Here is a 17336-nt window from a genome sequence, read left to right as displayed (position 1 = left end):
TTCACTGCTAATGTAATGGTTTCTCTGTTATGTTTCACTGCTGAGCTAATGTTTAGCTTATGACTGGAAATAACAGGGTTTTGGAGTGCCTAGCTATCCAATGAGAGATACTGTTCTTTCCTGGGAGTCTGGAAGGTAGATTTTTACGGTATTTTGCCAGGGAGAGATGAGAAGACACGAATGGAGAGAAAGGGCCCTTTTACTTTTTTTTGTTTCCTTTACTAATCCTATAGTCAAATTAAGAATTAAATAGCTCAATTGTTTAATTGCATATTGTGTACCATTTGTTATTTTTGGGGTATTGATTTGGAACAGGGGACACATCATGCAGCATTCACACAAACGAGATTGCTTAGGTTTGGCCAAGCTCAGGCGCTATCACCCCCTATATTAAGTTGCTAGCTGAAGCAAGAGTTACATAAGGTTAAATGACCTGAGTGAATCGCTCCCCACATTCACAGCAGGTGAACGGCCTCTCCCCAATGTGAACTCAATGATGCACATTTGGTTGATTTTGCTGACAGAATTACTTCCCAAAGTCTCAGCAGCTGATCGGCCTCTCTCCTGTGTGAACTCGCTTGTGTGTCTGTAGATGAGATGACTGAGTCAATCCCTTCCCACACACTGAGCAGGTAAATGGTCTCTCCCCAGTGTGAACTCGCTGATGTACCTTCAGTTGAGATGAACAAGTGAATCCCTGCCCACAGTCTGAGCAGGTGAACGGCCTCTCCCACTGTGAACTTGCTGGTGTGTCATCAGAGTGGATGATCGAGTGAATCCTTTCACGCAGTCTGAGCAGGTGAACGGCCTCTATCAAGTGTGAACTCGCTGATGTACCTTCAGTTTAGATGACTGAGTAAATCCCGTCCCACATACTGAGCAGGTGAATGGCCTCTCCCAGTGTGAACTCGCTGATGTACCTTCAGTTCAGATGAGCCAGTGAATCCCTTCCCACAGTCTGAGCAGGTGAACAGTCGCTCGCCAGTGTGAACTGACTGGTGTCTCAGTAGGTGAGATGATACAGTGAATCCCTTCCCACAGTCTGAGCAGGTGAATGGCCTCTCGCCAGTGTGAGCTCTCTGATGTACCTTCAGTTCAGATGAGCCAGTGAATCCCTTCCCACACACTGAGCAGGTGAATGGCTTCTCCCCACTGTGAACAGACCTGTGCATCTGTAGGTGGGATGACTGAGTGAATCCCTTCCCACAGTCTGAGCACGTGAACGGCTTCTCCCCAGTGTGAACTCGCTGGTGTACCTTCAGTTGGGATGAGCAAGTGAATCCCTTCCCACAGTCTGAGCAGGTGAATGGCCACTCCCCAGTGTGAACAAACCTGTGCATCTGTAGGCTGGATGACTGAGTGAATCCCTTCCCACACACTGAGCAGGTGAATGGCTTCTCCCCACTGTGAACAGACCTGTGCATCTGTAGGTGGGATGACTGAGTGAATCCCTTCCCACAGTCTGAGCACGTGAACGGCTTCTCCCCAGTGTGAACTCGCTGGTGTACCTTCAGTTGGGATGAGCAAGTGAATCCCTTCCCACAGTCTGAGCAGGTGAATGGCCACTCCCCAGTGTGAACAAACCTGTGCATCTGTAGGCTGGATGACTGAGTGAATCCCTTCCCACAGACTGAGCAGGTGAATGGCTTCTCCCCAGTGTGAACAGACCTGTGCCTCTGTAGGTGGGATAATTGAGTGAATGCCTTCCCACAGACTGAGCAGGTGAACGGCTTCTCCCCAGTGTGAACTCGCTGATGTACCTTCAGTTCAGATGAGCAAGTGAATCCCTTCCCACAGTCTGAGCAGGTGAACGGCCGCTCCCCAGTGTGAACTCGCTGATGTATCTTCAGTTTAGATGACTGAGTGAATCCCTTCCCACACACTGAGCAGGTGAATGGCCTCTCTCCAGTGTGAACTGACTGGTGTATCAGTAGGTGGGATGACCGAGTGAATGCCTTCCCACACACTGAGCAGGTGAATGGCCACTCCCCAGTGTGAACTTGCTGATGTACCTTCAGTTTAGATGAGCAAGTGAATCCCTTCCCACAGTCTGAGCAGCTGAATGGCTTCTCTCCAGTGTGAGCTCTCTGATGTACCTTCAGTTCAGATGAGCCAGTGAATCCCTTCCCACAGTCTGAGCAGGTGAACGGTCGCTCGCCAGTGTGAACTGACTGGTGTCTCAGTAGGTGAGATGATACAGTGAATCCCTTCCCACAGTCTGAGCAGGTGTATGGCCTCTCTCCAGTGTGAACTCGCTGATGCACCTGCAGTTTAAATGAGCAAGTGAATCCCTTCCCACAGTCTGAGCAGGTGAATGGCCTCTCTCCAGTGTGAACTCTGCGATGTACCTTCAGTTCAGATGAGCAAGTGTATCCCTTCCCACAGTCTGAGCAGGTGAACGGCCGCTCACCAGTGTGAACTGACTGGTGTCTCAGTAGGTGAGATGATACAGTGAATCCCTTCCCACAGTCTGAGCAAGTGAATGGCCTCTCTCCAGTGTGAGCTCTCTGATGTACCTTCAGTTCAGATGAGCAAGTGAATCCCTTCCCGCAGTCTGAGCAGGTGAATGGCCTCTCGCCAGTGTGAACTCTCTGATGTTCCTTCAGTTTAGATGAGCAAGTGAATCCATTCCCACAGTCTGAGCAGGTGAATGGCCTCTCCCCGGTGTGAACTTGCTGGTGAGCCATTCGGTCAGATGATCGAGTGAATCGTTCCCCACAAATTCAGCAAATGACCAGCGTCTGCCCAGTGTGAACTGACTGGTGTGTCCACAGGTGGGATAACTGACTGAATCCCTTCTCACACTTACAACAGGTGAATGGCCCTGTCCAGTGTGAACTTGCTGATGTACCTTCAGTTGAAATGACCGAGTGAATCCGTTCCCACAGTCTGAGCAGGTGAATGCGTTCCCCCCATGTAAAATGACGGGCACGCCAGTTGTCCTGATGACCGAGTGAATCCCTTGCTCCTCTTCTTAAATATCTGGACAGAGACAGCAAAACTGGCGTGTTGTGTTCGAGATTCCCGTAGACAAATTCCTTGTCATATTTAACCTGTAAAAAGATTTACAAAATCGATCAATGGGTGTGGGACAACATTTCAGATGAGATCACTTGAGTTGGCAAGGTGTGATCTGACATCACACTGTTACAGTGAAGTTCAACCCAAGTTGGAGAGAGAAATCATCTTCTAACTGGGCACAGTGCTGGCCAATCAAACTCTCTGAAGCTCTTCCTGTCTCTATAACATAGGGGCAGTTCTGCCATCTCCAACCTGTGATCTGGCTCAGTTGTCTCTCTCCATTGGTATTATTCCCTGTTCCCAATGAGCTGCATGGGTGCCTGGTCCCACAGGAACTGAAACACTCTTCACGCACCCAGCACTCTCTGTGTAAAAAAACTTACCCCTGACATCCCCTCGGTATCTACTTCAAAGCACCTTAAAACTATGCCCCCTTGTGTTAGCCATTTCAGCCCTGGGAACGAAACCTCTGACTATCCACACGATCAATGCCCCTCATCATCTTATCCACCTAAAAAAAAGGCTCTAAACATAAACAAGGAAATTATGCATTGCTTTGAGGATTTATTAGAAGTCTACAAAACTATGAGGGAAACGATAGGTTAAATGCCAGCAGCTCTTTCCACTGAGGTTGGGTGGGATGACAACCAGAGGTCGTGGGTCAACCTTTGTTTCTTGGCATGGTCTGTGATCTCTCTACAAATTTGTTCCTCTAAATCTCTCAGACTGTTTGGTGTAACCAAGTCCCAGTGATGGCTACAATATCATAATTCACTGTCCTGAGCTCATCCGGCTTTCCTACGATGCTTCTTGCATTGTGATATACACAGCTCAGCACTTTCATCACACCATGCTCAGCCATTTGATTGCTGACTCTATCTGAGGTCTGAACAACATCTGACTGGTGTCAAGAAAACAACCTCTAAATCATTGTCACAAAACCAAAGGAGCTAATTGTGGATGACAAAAGGAATGGAGACAGGCTAACCCCTATTGGCATCAATGGATCTGGGGTTGAGAGGGTCACCAAGGATCTGACGTGGTCTGTATATACTAGCTGTGTTGTGATAAAAAACACAACAGCACCTCTTTCACCTCAGACGGTTGAAGTTTGGGATGGGGACCCAAATCCTAAGGACTTTCTACAGGAACACAAATGAGAGCATCCTGACTGGCTGAATCACTGCCTGGTAAACTGCACGTTCCTTAATTGCAGGAACCTACAGAGAGGGGGGCGCACAGCCCAGCACATCTCTAGATGTGAACTTCCCACTATTCAGGACATTTGCAGAGGCAGGTGTGAGGAGGATATTGAGGACCCAATTCACCACAACCACAAACTGATCCTGCTGCTACCATCCAGGAAATGGTACCACAGCAAAAGGACCAACGGGCTCTGGGAGAACATCTTCCACCAGGCCATCAGACTGATGAATTGATTTCTATGTCATATTGACTGCCCTATCTACATACTATTTGTTATAAATTACTATAAATTACACATTTAGACAGAGACGTAATGTGAAGATTTCTACTACTCATGTAGATGCAGAATGTATGGATTAAATTCAATTCAATTCACCCTCTCCACTATCTGTTCTGTCATTCTGGCTCCTGTTCCCCCTACAACTAATTTTAACCCCATCACACCCCCCCCCCCACATACCCAGTAGTTCTAGCAAGCCTTACCACTAGGATATTAGATCCCTCTTGTTCTGTTCCCATAACTAACGAATCCCCTATCAGCCCTTTGACTTTCCTCTGCTAATAATCCCAAACAGTTTCTAAAGTGGTCCACCTGTTGTTGTGTGGGATGGTCACAAGAGTATTTTGTGAGGGATGTTTAACCTCATCCCTTTCCTTTCCTGTGTCCTGTACCTTGGGTGTAACTCACCTCACTTCATTTCATATCTATCACCCCCTCCAACTCCTGGATGATCAGGAATTCATCCATTTGAAGTTCCAACTCCTTAAAGTGCAGGGTTACAAGCTGCAGCTGGATGCACATCTTGTAGGTGAGGGCATCAGGGACACTGGAGGTCTCCCCACCTTCCCACCAATGTCCCCTCTAACTTGGAATGACCAGTGGGCACATAACTCTCGTACTGTGCATTTTTTTACCCAGTGACAACATGTGCACAGTGTATTTTATATAGAGAGGTATTCATTTTAACAGCTAGCAAAGCATTGTCCACAAGAACTTTGATCTCTGAGTTAGATCAAGTTCATCTGCACTCTCACACAACCTGTGTAACAGGCCTGTAACGGGTAATGAAAACTTTTCTCACCAGAGCTTTTGTACTTTGTCCATATGCGGTTTGCTTGCTAAATTACACTTTAAAATGTCAGATTTCCAAATATCACTCCCCTTCTTCACACTTGTAAATTCTCCAGCAACTTCTGCATCGCCACAATACACACAGGTAACATGAGTATTTCCCCTGAGCACTCCTGAGGAATTGAGGATATATAACAAAATCATTTTGAACCTCTGCAACCTCTGGATAAAAGAATAATTTGGACTGAATAGGAATTTTTGAACTTATGTAAACTCTGTCTTCAGCGGTTAACTAAGACAGGCTCATTCCCAGTTCTCTGTGGCTTGCAGAGAGACACACTGAGAGCTGATAACATTATACACTGTACCCTCATTAGTTGATAACATTATACATTATACCCTCGTTAGTTGATAACATTATACATTGTACCCTTATTTGAGTAAAGGGAGGAGGACTCGCTGAAAAGGACAGGAATGAACATCTGTCTGTAACTAAGTCAGGTCCTCGCAAAGGGAATAACTGATAAGGACAGAACAGTACATGCATCTGCAATTAAAACCTTCATTTAGTGAACTCTCTTATCTAAGTAATTAAGTTTTGCACCAACAGACTTGGTGAGCAAACCAGTTCAAATAACATCTTGCAAATGGTAATGTATGGGGCTTACTATGTATAAATACACGACTGTAACCTGACTGAGTCAGTCCACTTGTCAGATGGTGGCAGTACTTACGTGCCTTCCCTTTGACAACTGGGTCTCAAACTCCTACAGGAGAATGCACAATAAACTGTGGTGACGATAGCTGGTCTCTCGTGTTTTATTCAGATTCAACTTTAACATTTGGCGTCACAAACAGGATCCCAATATAGGGAGTGCCAAGCAGACGGGCTGAGTAAGCGGCTGGACCACTCTGGGGACTGCGGAGACCGACCAGACACCCAATAGGCATTTTGTCATTCTCCGTTAGTTCCTTTCGAGGTACGGTCCCTCGCCCAAGCTGATCGCATACCTTGACGGGATCGGGAAAGAATCTATTGGGAGACTCGTATAAGGTGGGCAAAATTTTACTGAGGAGGCAGATGGGCCGGGTAAGTTTTAGTAAGTGGGCAGGAGGTGGTCCCAGGTAAATTTATCAATTTAACAGGAGGTGTCAGCCGTGTAAATTTATCTGATTGTTAATTGAGCAGAAGGCTTTGTGCCGGGTAAAGAACAGAGTTCAATTGCAGTCGAGTGATATGAGTGGGACAAGAGCAGCCAAACACAATATGTGTGAGAGTTTTCCAGACAAGGAAAAAGATTTGCAAATGTTGAGTGCAGCACTGAATAAGAAATTGGGGAACAAAATCTGGCCACTGGGGGGGAACCTGGGATATTACCTCATGAGAACAAGCAGTAAATTTGCTAAGGAAAAGGAACTGTGGAAAGAAGTGGAAATTACTGAAAAGGGAATGGAAGGATAAGGCAGATGCAAAGTGGAACAGTACAGTATTAGCAAGTTGGTGGAATAATGCATGTGACAACGGGATAGAGGTATGCACTGCAGAAGGAACGCCAAAGGTTGGGAGAGGCTAAAAGCGGAGCATGAATGGGTGGATGGGCGCCGAAAACGAGAGCAGGGAAAACAACGTAAGCAAACCAAAGCCGGCCTAGATAGGGCAGCAGGGCTGGAAAGTCAGTCTGAAGTTCTAACTGATAGGGAAACAATGGATCCCGAATCCATGTCTGGCATACCGACCCTGTTTGAGGACAGTGACTGTGATGCTGAGTGCATAATGCGACTCCGCAAGATTTATTCGCTCTGCTGCATGATTCTCTCAGCTGATGAGGGGCGGAAACGGAAGGCAGAACTGAGATACCAAACCTACCTGGAGTTACAGGCGGGAATCCATAATGAGAATGAACAGACAGACCGGATCATTCAAGCCTTGGAAAGGGCTCTCCAGCAACCTGCAAACATCAGTAAAGTACGTCAAAGCAAACCTAAGCCTGGAGAATCGGGACCAGTCTATTGGGAGCGATTTATGGCCTGCTAGAGCACTTTCACAGGAGACCGAGTCTTTAATGATGGGAATCCGTTCCCCAGTTTAATGCCTTACGGCTCCAATGCTTACCAACTAAGTTAGCCAACATGATTAAAACAAATAATATGGATTGGCCTGACAAAGACCAAAATGGAATGTGACGAGCTTTGAACCGACTTTCGAATCCCTATCGACCCCGAAGGGAACTAATATTAAAGGTAAATATGCTCAGCGGGAAGAAGGACGCGAGCGGGCTATATCTGGGGATCAGAAATGGGAACAAAAACATACCAAGGGACAGGTGGGGACAAAAGCCCGTTTAGAAATTGACAAACAAGGATGCTTCCAACCATGAGTATCACCCCTCAGGAAGAGCCCAACGTAATATTGCAAGTTGCTGGAATTCTGTTTATTATTGATATGGGGGCAACCACATCCACTCTCGATCAGGAAATGGTATCAGAAAATGGAAAACAGCTATCAGACAATCGGTCTGTCTGGGTTCAAAGGCAGGGCACATACGTATTCACGTACCCAGCCACTGCAGGTGGAATTCCAGGGGAACCAGTGTGAGGTTTCATTTACAGTCACCACCAGTCGGGGTGTAATCTAGCAGAGAGAGACTTGCTCTGTCCATTGGAAGTCGAGATTCTCTGCGTGGACAAGCGTATCACCCTGGGACTAGTGAACAACCGACATCTTCCCCAGTTACTGACAACCCCCCCCCCCTGTTGTGGGCACTTAATCTGGACTCCACTGCGTTTGAACCCCTTCTGCCAGCGGCCGACCCTCATGTGACTCTGTGCTATGACCCTCCAGGGTGCACAACTGAGGAAAGCCAGTATTATGCATCCCTCGAGGGACAGAAGTTCCCAGTCACGGTGATTGGGGAGGTTAAAGGAAAAGAGGTCAGCGCATTACTGCCTGAAGTTCCGGATTTCCTTTGGCGACAGACAGGACTGGTCCCTCCCCATATCACTGTCTGGGTTTGCCCTGGGATAAAGCCAAAGAGCCCAGAGTTCAATTCAGAAGGTTCAAAGGAACATCTAAACAAGCCTGATGCATTTTGGAAACAAGTCCTGTGGACTGATGAAGTTAAGATAGAACTCTGTGATGGCAATGAGAAAAGGTATGTTTGGAGAAAAAAGGGTGCAGAATTTCATGAGAAGAACCCTTCTCCAACTGTTAAGCACGGGGATGGATCGATCATGCTTTTGGCTTGTGTTGCAGCCAGTGGCACAGGGAACATTTACTGGTAGAGGGAAGAATGAATTCAATTAAATACCAGCAAATTCTGGATGTAAACATCAAACTGTAAAAAAACCGAAGGTGAAAAGAGAATGGCTTCTGCAACAAGATAATGATCCTAAACACACCTCAAAATCCACAATGGACTACCTCAAGAGGCACAAGCTGAAGGTTTGCCCAAGGCCCTCACAGTCCCCCGACCTAAACATCATCGAGAATCTGTGGATAGACCTCAGAAGAGCAGTGCATGCAAGACGGCTCAAGAATCTCACAGAACTAGAAGCCTTGCGCAAGGAAGAATGGGCGAAAATCCCCCAAACAAGAATTGAAAGACTCTTAGCTGGCTACAAAATGCATTTACAAGCTGTGATACTTGTCAAAGGGGGTGTTACTAAGTGCTGACCATGCAGGGTGCCCAAACTTTTGCTTCAGGCCCTTTGCCTTTTTTGTTATTTTGGAACTGTAAAAGATGGAAATTTTTTTTAAAAGTTTCCTTGCTTAAAATATTACTGAAATGTGTGATCTTTAACTTATGTCTTTTGGAAATCAGTTCAACTTTTACTCGTTCAACAGTAACAGAAACTTTGACCGGGGTGCCCAAACTTTTGCATGCCACTGTAATTGAGCAGGCCTCTTTTGAATCGGCTGTCTCCGCCCAGAAGGCTGAGCTGTTTGCTCTGACTCCTGCCTGTATCCTAGCAACAGACTAAAGTGCAGACTTTTACACGGACTCCAGTTATGAACTGACTACGGGGCTTTGGGGATTCCTGACTTCCCCTGGCCACCCCATTAGTAATGCTACCTTTGTAGACAACTTACTCACCGCTCTACAGCTACCTCGAGTTTTGACTATTATTAAATGTGCAGCCCATACCGGGGAATGTGATGAGATGTTTAAGGGTAATGCTAGGGTTGATGCAGCTGCCAAACAGACAGCCCTGAATCCCACACTTTTAGTCCCCTGGGGAACCCAGCAAGCTACTATTAGACAAAATCTAAGCACGGGTATGCCAGACATGGGGGAAATACGTAACTAACAGGGGGACGCCCCTGAAGGAGAGCGCAAACTATGGTCCCAAATGGGTTGCCACCTCAAACCTCAGACCAATTTATGGGTGACCCCTGTGGGACAGATCTGTGTTCCCTCCGTGTTCTTACCTATTTTGGTAGATCATGTACATAATTGTACACACTTGGGCAAGGAGGGGATGGTTATTACATTACTACAATCTTGATTTCCAGAAAGCAGCTGAAAAGGGAGTGAAAGCATGCTTAATTTGTAAAAAAAAATGCTGGAAAGGGGATGCCTTGTGGTTCCGGAATTACCCCGTTGCCTGGTGGACCTTTTTCTTGTTTGCAACTTGATTTTATAGAATTACCTACAGTACACTGTTATAGGTATTGCTCAGTGATAGTAGATGTATTCAGCAGATGGATTGAAGCTGTTCCTACCACTATGATTGTTGTGATCGTATTGCTAAAAGAAATAACTCTTCGCTGTGGACTTCCAGAAATGATCAGCTAGGACAATGGGCCAAAATAAATGAGGAAATCTGTAAAGAACTTGCTATAAAACAGCAGTTCCATTGTTCCATCTGAATGCAGCGACATAGTGGAAGGAGCCAGTTGAAAGATAAGTTGGCAAAACTTACAGAAGAAACTGGATTGACCTGGTTGAAGTTTTACCCTTAGTCCTATTTCATAAGGGAATCATGCCATCAAGTTAGACAGGGCTGTCACCTGCAGAAATTATCTACGGGAAGCCCATGAGAACCCATGGGGACCCCGACCTTGTTTGCCGCTTCTCCCTGAGAGCTTACCTGCAACATTGGATATGCATACCTTGGGGGAGGAGATGGGAAAATACTTATGCAAATTAACTAAATTTCTCCAAAGTTGCATTCACAGGTACGACAGGCCTATCGAGAGGACGAAATCCAAACTAAAGGTGACTACTCCACCATCCAGCCCTGCTCAAGAACTGGGATGGTAAGAAGTTGGAACCAAGGTGGAAAGGACTGTACCAAGTGCTACTGACAACACCTCCTGTAGTGAAGGTGGAGGGGCAGCTCCGGCGGATACATCGAACGGACTGTAAACATGTTACTGGCAGAACTGATAAGGACTGAATAATGTACTGGTTAATGCTGATTTTAATGACCCTAAGGGAACCTGCCCCTGTCTCGGGAGGCCCCCAGTTTAACACTTTCCTGTCCCTCTGCCACACCTATGCTGAGCAAGTTGAGCGGGGAGCACATTGGGTATGTGCCCGGATTCTCCAACAGGGTCAGACTATGATCCCCCATGTCACTGGTGCCCCTGAATACTAGCGCAGTAAATTCAGTTCCGGTGTTTTCTGATAGCCGTAATGGTAGCATTGTCAATTGCACCATATCCAGGTCTGGAAGGCGAGACTGGGGATGGTGTTGCTTTGAGGGTTGGAGACGTAGATCTCCTCCACAAGACTTCTCCAAGCTATGGCCGGGGATAAGAGTTACATCTCCAGCAGTGGCTAGTGCTACTTGTTGGTGTAACCAGAATGAGAGTGCACCCTATCAAGTGGGAAGTAGTAACTGTACCGAGTATCAAACTTATGATACCCCTGGACCACTAAATGGAGCTTATTGGGTTTGTGGAAATAGGGCCTACCCCTGGCTGCCGGGAGAAAGAACAGGGCAGCGGCATGGAACCACACCCCACCAGACGGGTTCTCGAGGGGGGACGAGGGTTGGAGTGGTTGTTGCTACTTGGCCGACCTTGTGCCACACTTGAGGATCCTGGCTCAGCCTCAGGATCACCCCATTAGAATAGGCAACGAAGGGGTATAACGGAATCTGAGAGATATCGAATGCTTGCCTCTCTCCCTCCTATGGGGTAGTCAGACATTCCAGGGAAATAATTAATTTACCAGCCGCTCTAGAAGAACTGGCCAATAATACAGCTGGAGCACTGACTGACACTCAAGCACAGGTAACTGAGATGATTGCAATTCGCCAAACAGTGCGACAGAATCGGATGGCCCAACACTTTATATTAGCAGAAAAAGGAGGGACCTGTGCTATCATAGGTAAGGAATGCTGTACTTATACCCCTGATGAATCTTCCAATATTACTGGCTTGTCTAAACACAGAACCCAAGAGATTCCGAAAATTCAAGATGTTGACAGTAAGCTGCACAATTTTGGGACCAGTAAGGCACGGGGGTGGCCCTGGCCTTTCAATATATTCGGGGACTTCTGGGGGTTATTTTAGCATTTTGGAAGTCTGATTGTATTAATTTTGATTATTGTCTGCATCCTTCGGTGCCTTTGGCCATGTTTTGTATCATGTTGCAGAAGCAGAACCCCATAACCATATGCCCTCTGCTTTGCTTTTACTTTGGCTTTGACTTCTCTTGTCAGCCATGGCCGCATCCTTTTTTCCATTCGAAAAGTTCTTCTTCTTTGGAATATATCTGTCTTGCACCTTCCTCACTTCTCGCATAAACTCCAGCCACTGCTGCTCTGCCTTCCTTCCCGCTAGTGTCCCTTTCCAGTGAACCTTGACCAGTTCCTCTCTCATGCCACTGTATTTTCCTTTACTCCACTGAAATACCGACACATCGGATTTCGGCTTCTCTTTCTCAAATTTCACAGTGAACTCAAGCATGTTGTGATCACTGCCTCCAAAGGCATCCTTCACGTCCATCCCTCGAATCACCTCTAGTTCATTACGCAATACCCAATCCAGTACAGCCGATCCCCTAGTGGGCTCAACAACAAGCTGTTCTAAAAAGCCATCTCGTAGACATTCTGCAAATACTCTCTCTTGAGATCCAGTGCTGAGCTGATCTTCCCAATCCACTCGCATGTTAAAATCCCCTACAATGATCATTAACACTGCCCTTCTGGCAAGCCTTATCTATTTCCTGTTGTAATTTGTAGTCCACATCACTGCAGCTGTTTAGAAGCCTGTAGATAACTGCCATCAGGGTCCTTTTACCCCTGCGATTTCTTAGCTCAACCCATAAAGATTTCAGAAATGTCACTCCACTCTTCAAGAAGGGAGAGAGGCAGAAGAAAGGAAACTAGAGGCCACTTAGTCTGACAGTGGTTTGAAAGATGTTGGAGTCGATTGTTAAGGATGTGAGTTCGGGACACTTGGAGGCACAAGATAAAATAGGCTGGACTCAGCATTGTTTCCTCAAGGGAAAATCTTGCCTGATGAATTTGTTGGAATGCTTTGAGAAATAATAAGCAGGGTAGACAAAGGAGAATTGGTTGACATTGTGCACTTGGATTTTCAGACCTTTGACAAGGTGCCACATACGAGGCTCCTTAACGAGCTCTGAGCCTGGTTGGGCGGCGATGAGGAAGGAGCTGATCTCGGGTTTACATTGTTATGTGTGATGAGAAAACCATGGGGAGATGGGGTCCAGAGTTGGCCCCCCGTGAACTATGCTGCTAACGAGAGGGAGGGATAAAGATGGGGAGAGGCGCCATGCTGCACATGCTGATAATGAGGGAGACACAAGGATTTAAAATTATGGCTTCTTCGCTGATTGTTGACTTTACTCCCAAGGACTTTGCCTGCTTGATTGAATCCTTGCTGACACAGCAGAGTGATGCCAGGTGCCTGCTGAGACAGGAGGGAGTGGCCAGTTTGATGGACATGATCAGCTGATGGATGGCTGGAACCCCGGCTGGGGAGATAAAAGACGAGTCTGCTGAGACACAGGCAGACACGCCACTGGACAGTGAATGAGTGTTCTGCACCCACAGGAAGGTGGGGGCTTGGAGGGTCGATTCGGGGGAATCAGTCCAAAGCTCACAGTGTGTGAAGGCAGGCCGGTGGGGGCTTGTGTGTGTGTCCATCGTCGCCCGGGTGACAAGTCCAGCACTGAAGAACGGTCTAGCCGGGAACGGAAGGGTCATAATCGATGACCACAACAGGTCAAAGGAACAAGAAGACAATGGATGGTTTGCCTGCTGCAGCCTCCCATCTCTCATTCACTCACTCTCTCTCTCTCCAACGTCACAACAGCAACTACCTGAGCCCAAACTGAACTGAACTCTACATTATCTGAAGACTATTCATTTACCCCTAGACTACGATAGAGCTTGGTTTTGATTCTTATTCCTACACTTCTGTATTTATCATTGCTAACCTGTTATATATGTATATTTGCATTTTTGATACTGTATTACTTTATTTACTAATAAACACCTATAGTTACAGTACCACCAGATTCCAACACATCATTCCATTTCTCCTGCTTTGGTTACCCAGTTACAGGGTACGTGACAACGTAAATCGAAGGTCGGTTGCAGTGGGAAAGGGCCGGGAAGGAGCCAGATGGCTGGACAGTCTGGGCCTGGAATGTAGGATCAGTTAGTTGTGGTTCCCCAAGCTGTGAGAGAGGATGTTGGTGACATGAATCTGTTTCTGTGTACGGGTGTGGGGTAAATGGTGGGAATGTTGTGGGGCTACCGACGGGGTGGAGGGAGGTTGGGGATGTGGGTTATCGGACACAGTGCGACCCGGGAGGAAGGGTCCTAGGGCAGATTACATTGTGAGCAAGGGAGGATCGGATCCATTGCATCAGACAGCTTTCAGGAAGCAACAAATCTCTCTTTATATTAATCACTGTCTAATCTTGCTGCTACCATTGTGTTTGTCACAGAGCCCAGAGTCTGGGAACAGCTCAATGGCAGGAAGCAGATGGTGATGATGGGAGGCTGTTTATTGGAGTCAAGGCCCGTGCCTCCTGGAGCTCCCCAGGGTGACACCCATTGCTACTTGTCATCTATGTCAATAATCTGGTTGAGAATGTACTGGGTATGGGTAGTGAGTCTACAGCAAGTAATTGCAAACAACTACTTCTTTTTGCAAGATAGTAAATATAAACACCCCTCTTTCCCTCTCCACACTCAGAACCGACCAAAACCTAATTCAGAAGTTGTAAGCTCTTCAAATGAGCAAACACTGAGGGAATGTGTGTGAGTTTAAAGAGCCGTGCTACTGACAGCACATTAGCAGATCTGGAGTGATTGCAACTGGGTCTGATAGAGGCATAACTGGTATTTCTGGGCACATTCAGCTCACTCCAATTATTCCCTACCTTCCTTTGTACAGTTCTGTGATGTCTAAAGGACCAGTATTTGAGTAAATGAGACTCACCAAACTTTCTCCTGACTGAATCAATGGAAACTCTGAGTCAGAAGGGTTCTCTCCAGTCGGTTCTCTCAGTCCTCGGGCTGGTTCACGTGTTGCTGTTCCCTCGTCTTCAGTTGTGGTTTGCTTCCAGTTGTGGGCTTTTCTTCCGATAAATCTCTCACCCCAGGTGTAACTTTAACATGAGAGATAATGAACCATGTTAACAATACAAAGGAGAACAAAATGTTTCTGCTCACTGAAATCTAAAAACTGAAGACAAATATAATGATCCCACTGAACAAATCTGTCCCTGACACGTCACAAAACCTGATATGGGATAGGAAGGAGTCATCATTCAGTCATTGTAAGACATAAGATGTAGGGACAGAATTAGGTGATTCGATCCATCGAGTCTGCTCCACCACTCAACCATGGCTGAGATTTATTCCAACACCATATTCCTGCCTTCCTCCTGTAACCCTGATGATACTTAGCAATCATGAACATATTAATCTCTGTCATAAATATACCCAAATGGCAGCCTCAAACAACATTTGTGGCAACAAATTCCACAAATCAGCCATCTTTTGGCTGAAGAAATTTTTCTCATCTCAGTTTTAAAGAGAAGCATCTTTACTCTGAGACTGTGCTGTCCATCGCAGACTTTCCATCTAATGGAAACATCCTTTCCATGTCCACTGTATCCAGGCTTTTCAGCATTCGGTAGGTTTCCTTCACCCCCCCCCCCCCCCCCCCCCCCCCCCACCATCCCGCATCACCATCCATCCGCGGACGGTGGGCACACACCACGTGATCATGCGTCCAAAGCGGAAGGCGGAGCAGATCTGCGGCGCACAGCCTCACGTGACCTGTTGGCGGGAGTTATATTTCAATTCTGCGGAAATAGGCAGCCTGGGCTCCTGGTTTGGATCGTTTAATGCAGATTCAGTGAAGCCGACACATTTCTGACGAGCCCAGATAACTGGGTACTATATGAGAAATTGACACTCGGTTCGGAGCTGATGGCCAACATCGGATCTCCCCGCTCGGGATCGCTCTCAGTACTCACCGATGGGAAAGTGATATCTTCGGCCCGCAGACAGTGAACCCGACCCCCGGCTCCCCACCCAGGAGGCGGAAACTCTTTGCCGATCCCGGAGCTGATGCACTTCAGCGCTGTGAAAGCGAGCACACCGCCCGCCTGTAGACTGTGAGCATGCGCGAAGTAATTGTTGCATCATCAGGAAGGCGGGGCCTCGGACACACGCCAAGATCCTGCCCATCTGCGGTTAAATGGGAGGGGCAAATGATATCAAGTGACCTGTGGGGTGTCCCTCCCCCCAGACAAAGATCCAGCTTCCCATCACTCTGTAAAGAAGCAAACTTGCCATTCACATCGCCTCTCACCCTAAATGTGTTAGACATTTCAACCCGCAGGAAAATTATATCGTCTGTTCACTGTATCTACTCCTCTCATAATCTTATAAATGTCCATCCAGTCTCACCCCAGTCTGCGCCGCTCTGGAGAAAACAACACAAGTTTGTCCAACCTCTCGTTATAGTTCATGCCCTCTAATCCAGGCTATATCCTGGTAAACCTCTTCCACACCCTCTCCAAAGCCCCGACATCCTTCCGAGAATGGGGGCGCCCAGATCTGTCAGAAACACTCCAGATGTGGCCGAACTAGTTTTATAAATCGGTGTTACGAACTGTAACATTTGAGAAACGAACCAGCAGCAATATTCACACTGGAGTCTGGTTTTGATGTTAAACCATTTCTTTATTAGTATCTACTTACAGTAACTTAACGAAATAAAGGAAAGGTAACAGTGTTATGTGTATACATGTGTAAATATAACTCCCAAATTATCGAGCCTGAGGGAACAAAGCTTAGAGTCTTGAGATGGTAAAGTAGGAAAGTTCAGTAATCCCCGGAATAAATGATAGGAGAGAGATATTTGTAATCCAGGGTGAAACGTAGAAAAAAAGGCCGTTACTTCGAAATAACCGTCGTCGAAGTTCTTATTCGTTGAATCTGTCCATATACGAGTTATCAGCGAAAGTGACCTGTCACAGGAATACCGTCTACCCGGGATTACCACACAACATAGCCAGGCAAGGGTTAACAGAAGATATTCCACAATCCATTCCTGTGGATTATACGAAGTGACAGCCACACACATTCGTTGTTGTTCCGTGTACCGATGATCAACCCACTCTTGTGGGCATAGGAGCGTTCCAAGCCTCAGCTCCGACAAACTGAAGCTATCAGCTTTTCCAGTCACACACACACACACACACACACACACACACACACACTCTCTCTCTCTCTCTCTCTCTCTCTCTCTCTCTCTCTCTCTCTCTCTCTCTCTCTCTCTCTCTCTCTCTCTCTCTCCCCTCCCCCCTCCCTCCCACCCCCCCCCCCCGGCCGACTATCTGCAGATCGCTCTCTCTCTTTTATGGTTAATCCGCAGTTAGCGCTGTCAGCCTGTGACTGACGTCATAGTCCCGCCTCTTCACGCCGGCGCTCTTAAAGAAACAGACACAGTACGACCGCAAACTCCTAACGACCGCAACACAACTTCCCGACTTTTGAACTCACTGCTTCAACTAATAAAGACAACCATGCC

The 17336-nt window shown here is 46.9% G+C and overlaps 1 protein-coding gene across 4 annotated transcripts; it reads right to left on the bottom strand.

The window, feature by feature from the left end:
• Positions 1-206: 206 nt before the first annotated feature.
• Positions 207-15907, bottom strand: LOC140722261 (uncharacterized). 4 transcript variants are annotated; one of them, XM_073037056.1, is made up of 4 exons: positions 15775-15907; positions 14730-14898; positions 7167-7248; positions 207-3053 (listed from the first exon to the last, which is right to left on the bottom strand). In XM_073037056.1, exon 4 carries the CDS (start codon positions 2685-2687, stop codon positions 840-842), a length of 1848 nt encoding a protein of 615 aa, XP_072893157.1. In that variant the 5' UTR covers positions 2688-3053; positions 7167-7248; positions 14730-14898; positions 15775-15907; the 3' UTR covers positions 207-839. The 4 variants fall into 4 exon arrangements, with proteins under 4 accessions (XP_072893157.1, XP_072893159.1, XP_072893158.1 ...); XM_073037058.1 differs by lacking the exon at positions 15775-15907 and adding an exon at positions 15513-15526; XM_073037057.1 differs by lacking the exon at positions 15775-15907 and adding an exon at positions 15343-15444.
• Positions 15908-17336: the final 1429 nt, after the last annotated feature.

The sequence above is a fragment of the Hemitrygon akajei genome, unplaced genomic scaffold (genome assembly GCF_048418815.1).
Source record: "Hemitrygon akajei unplaced genomic scaffold, sHemAka1.3 Scf000073, whole genome shotgun sequence".
NCBI lineage: Eukaryota > Metazoa > Chordata > Chondrichthyes > Myliobatiformes > Dasyatidae > Hemitrygon > Hemitrygon akajei.
This window is presented reverse-complemented; position numbering and strand designations above follow the sequence as displayed.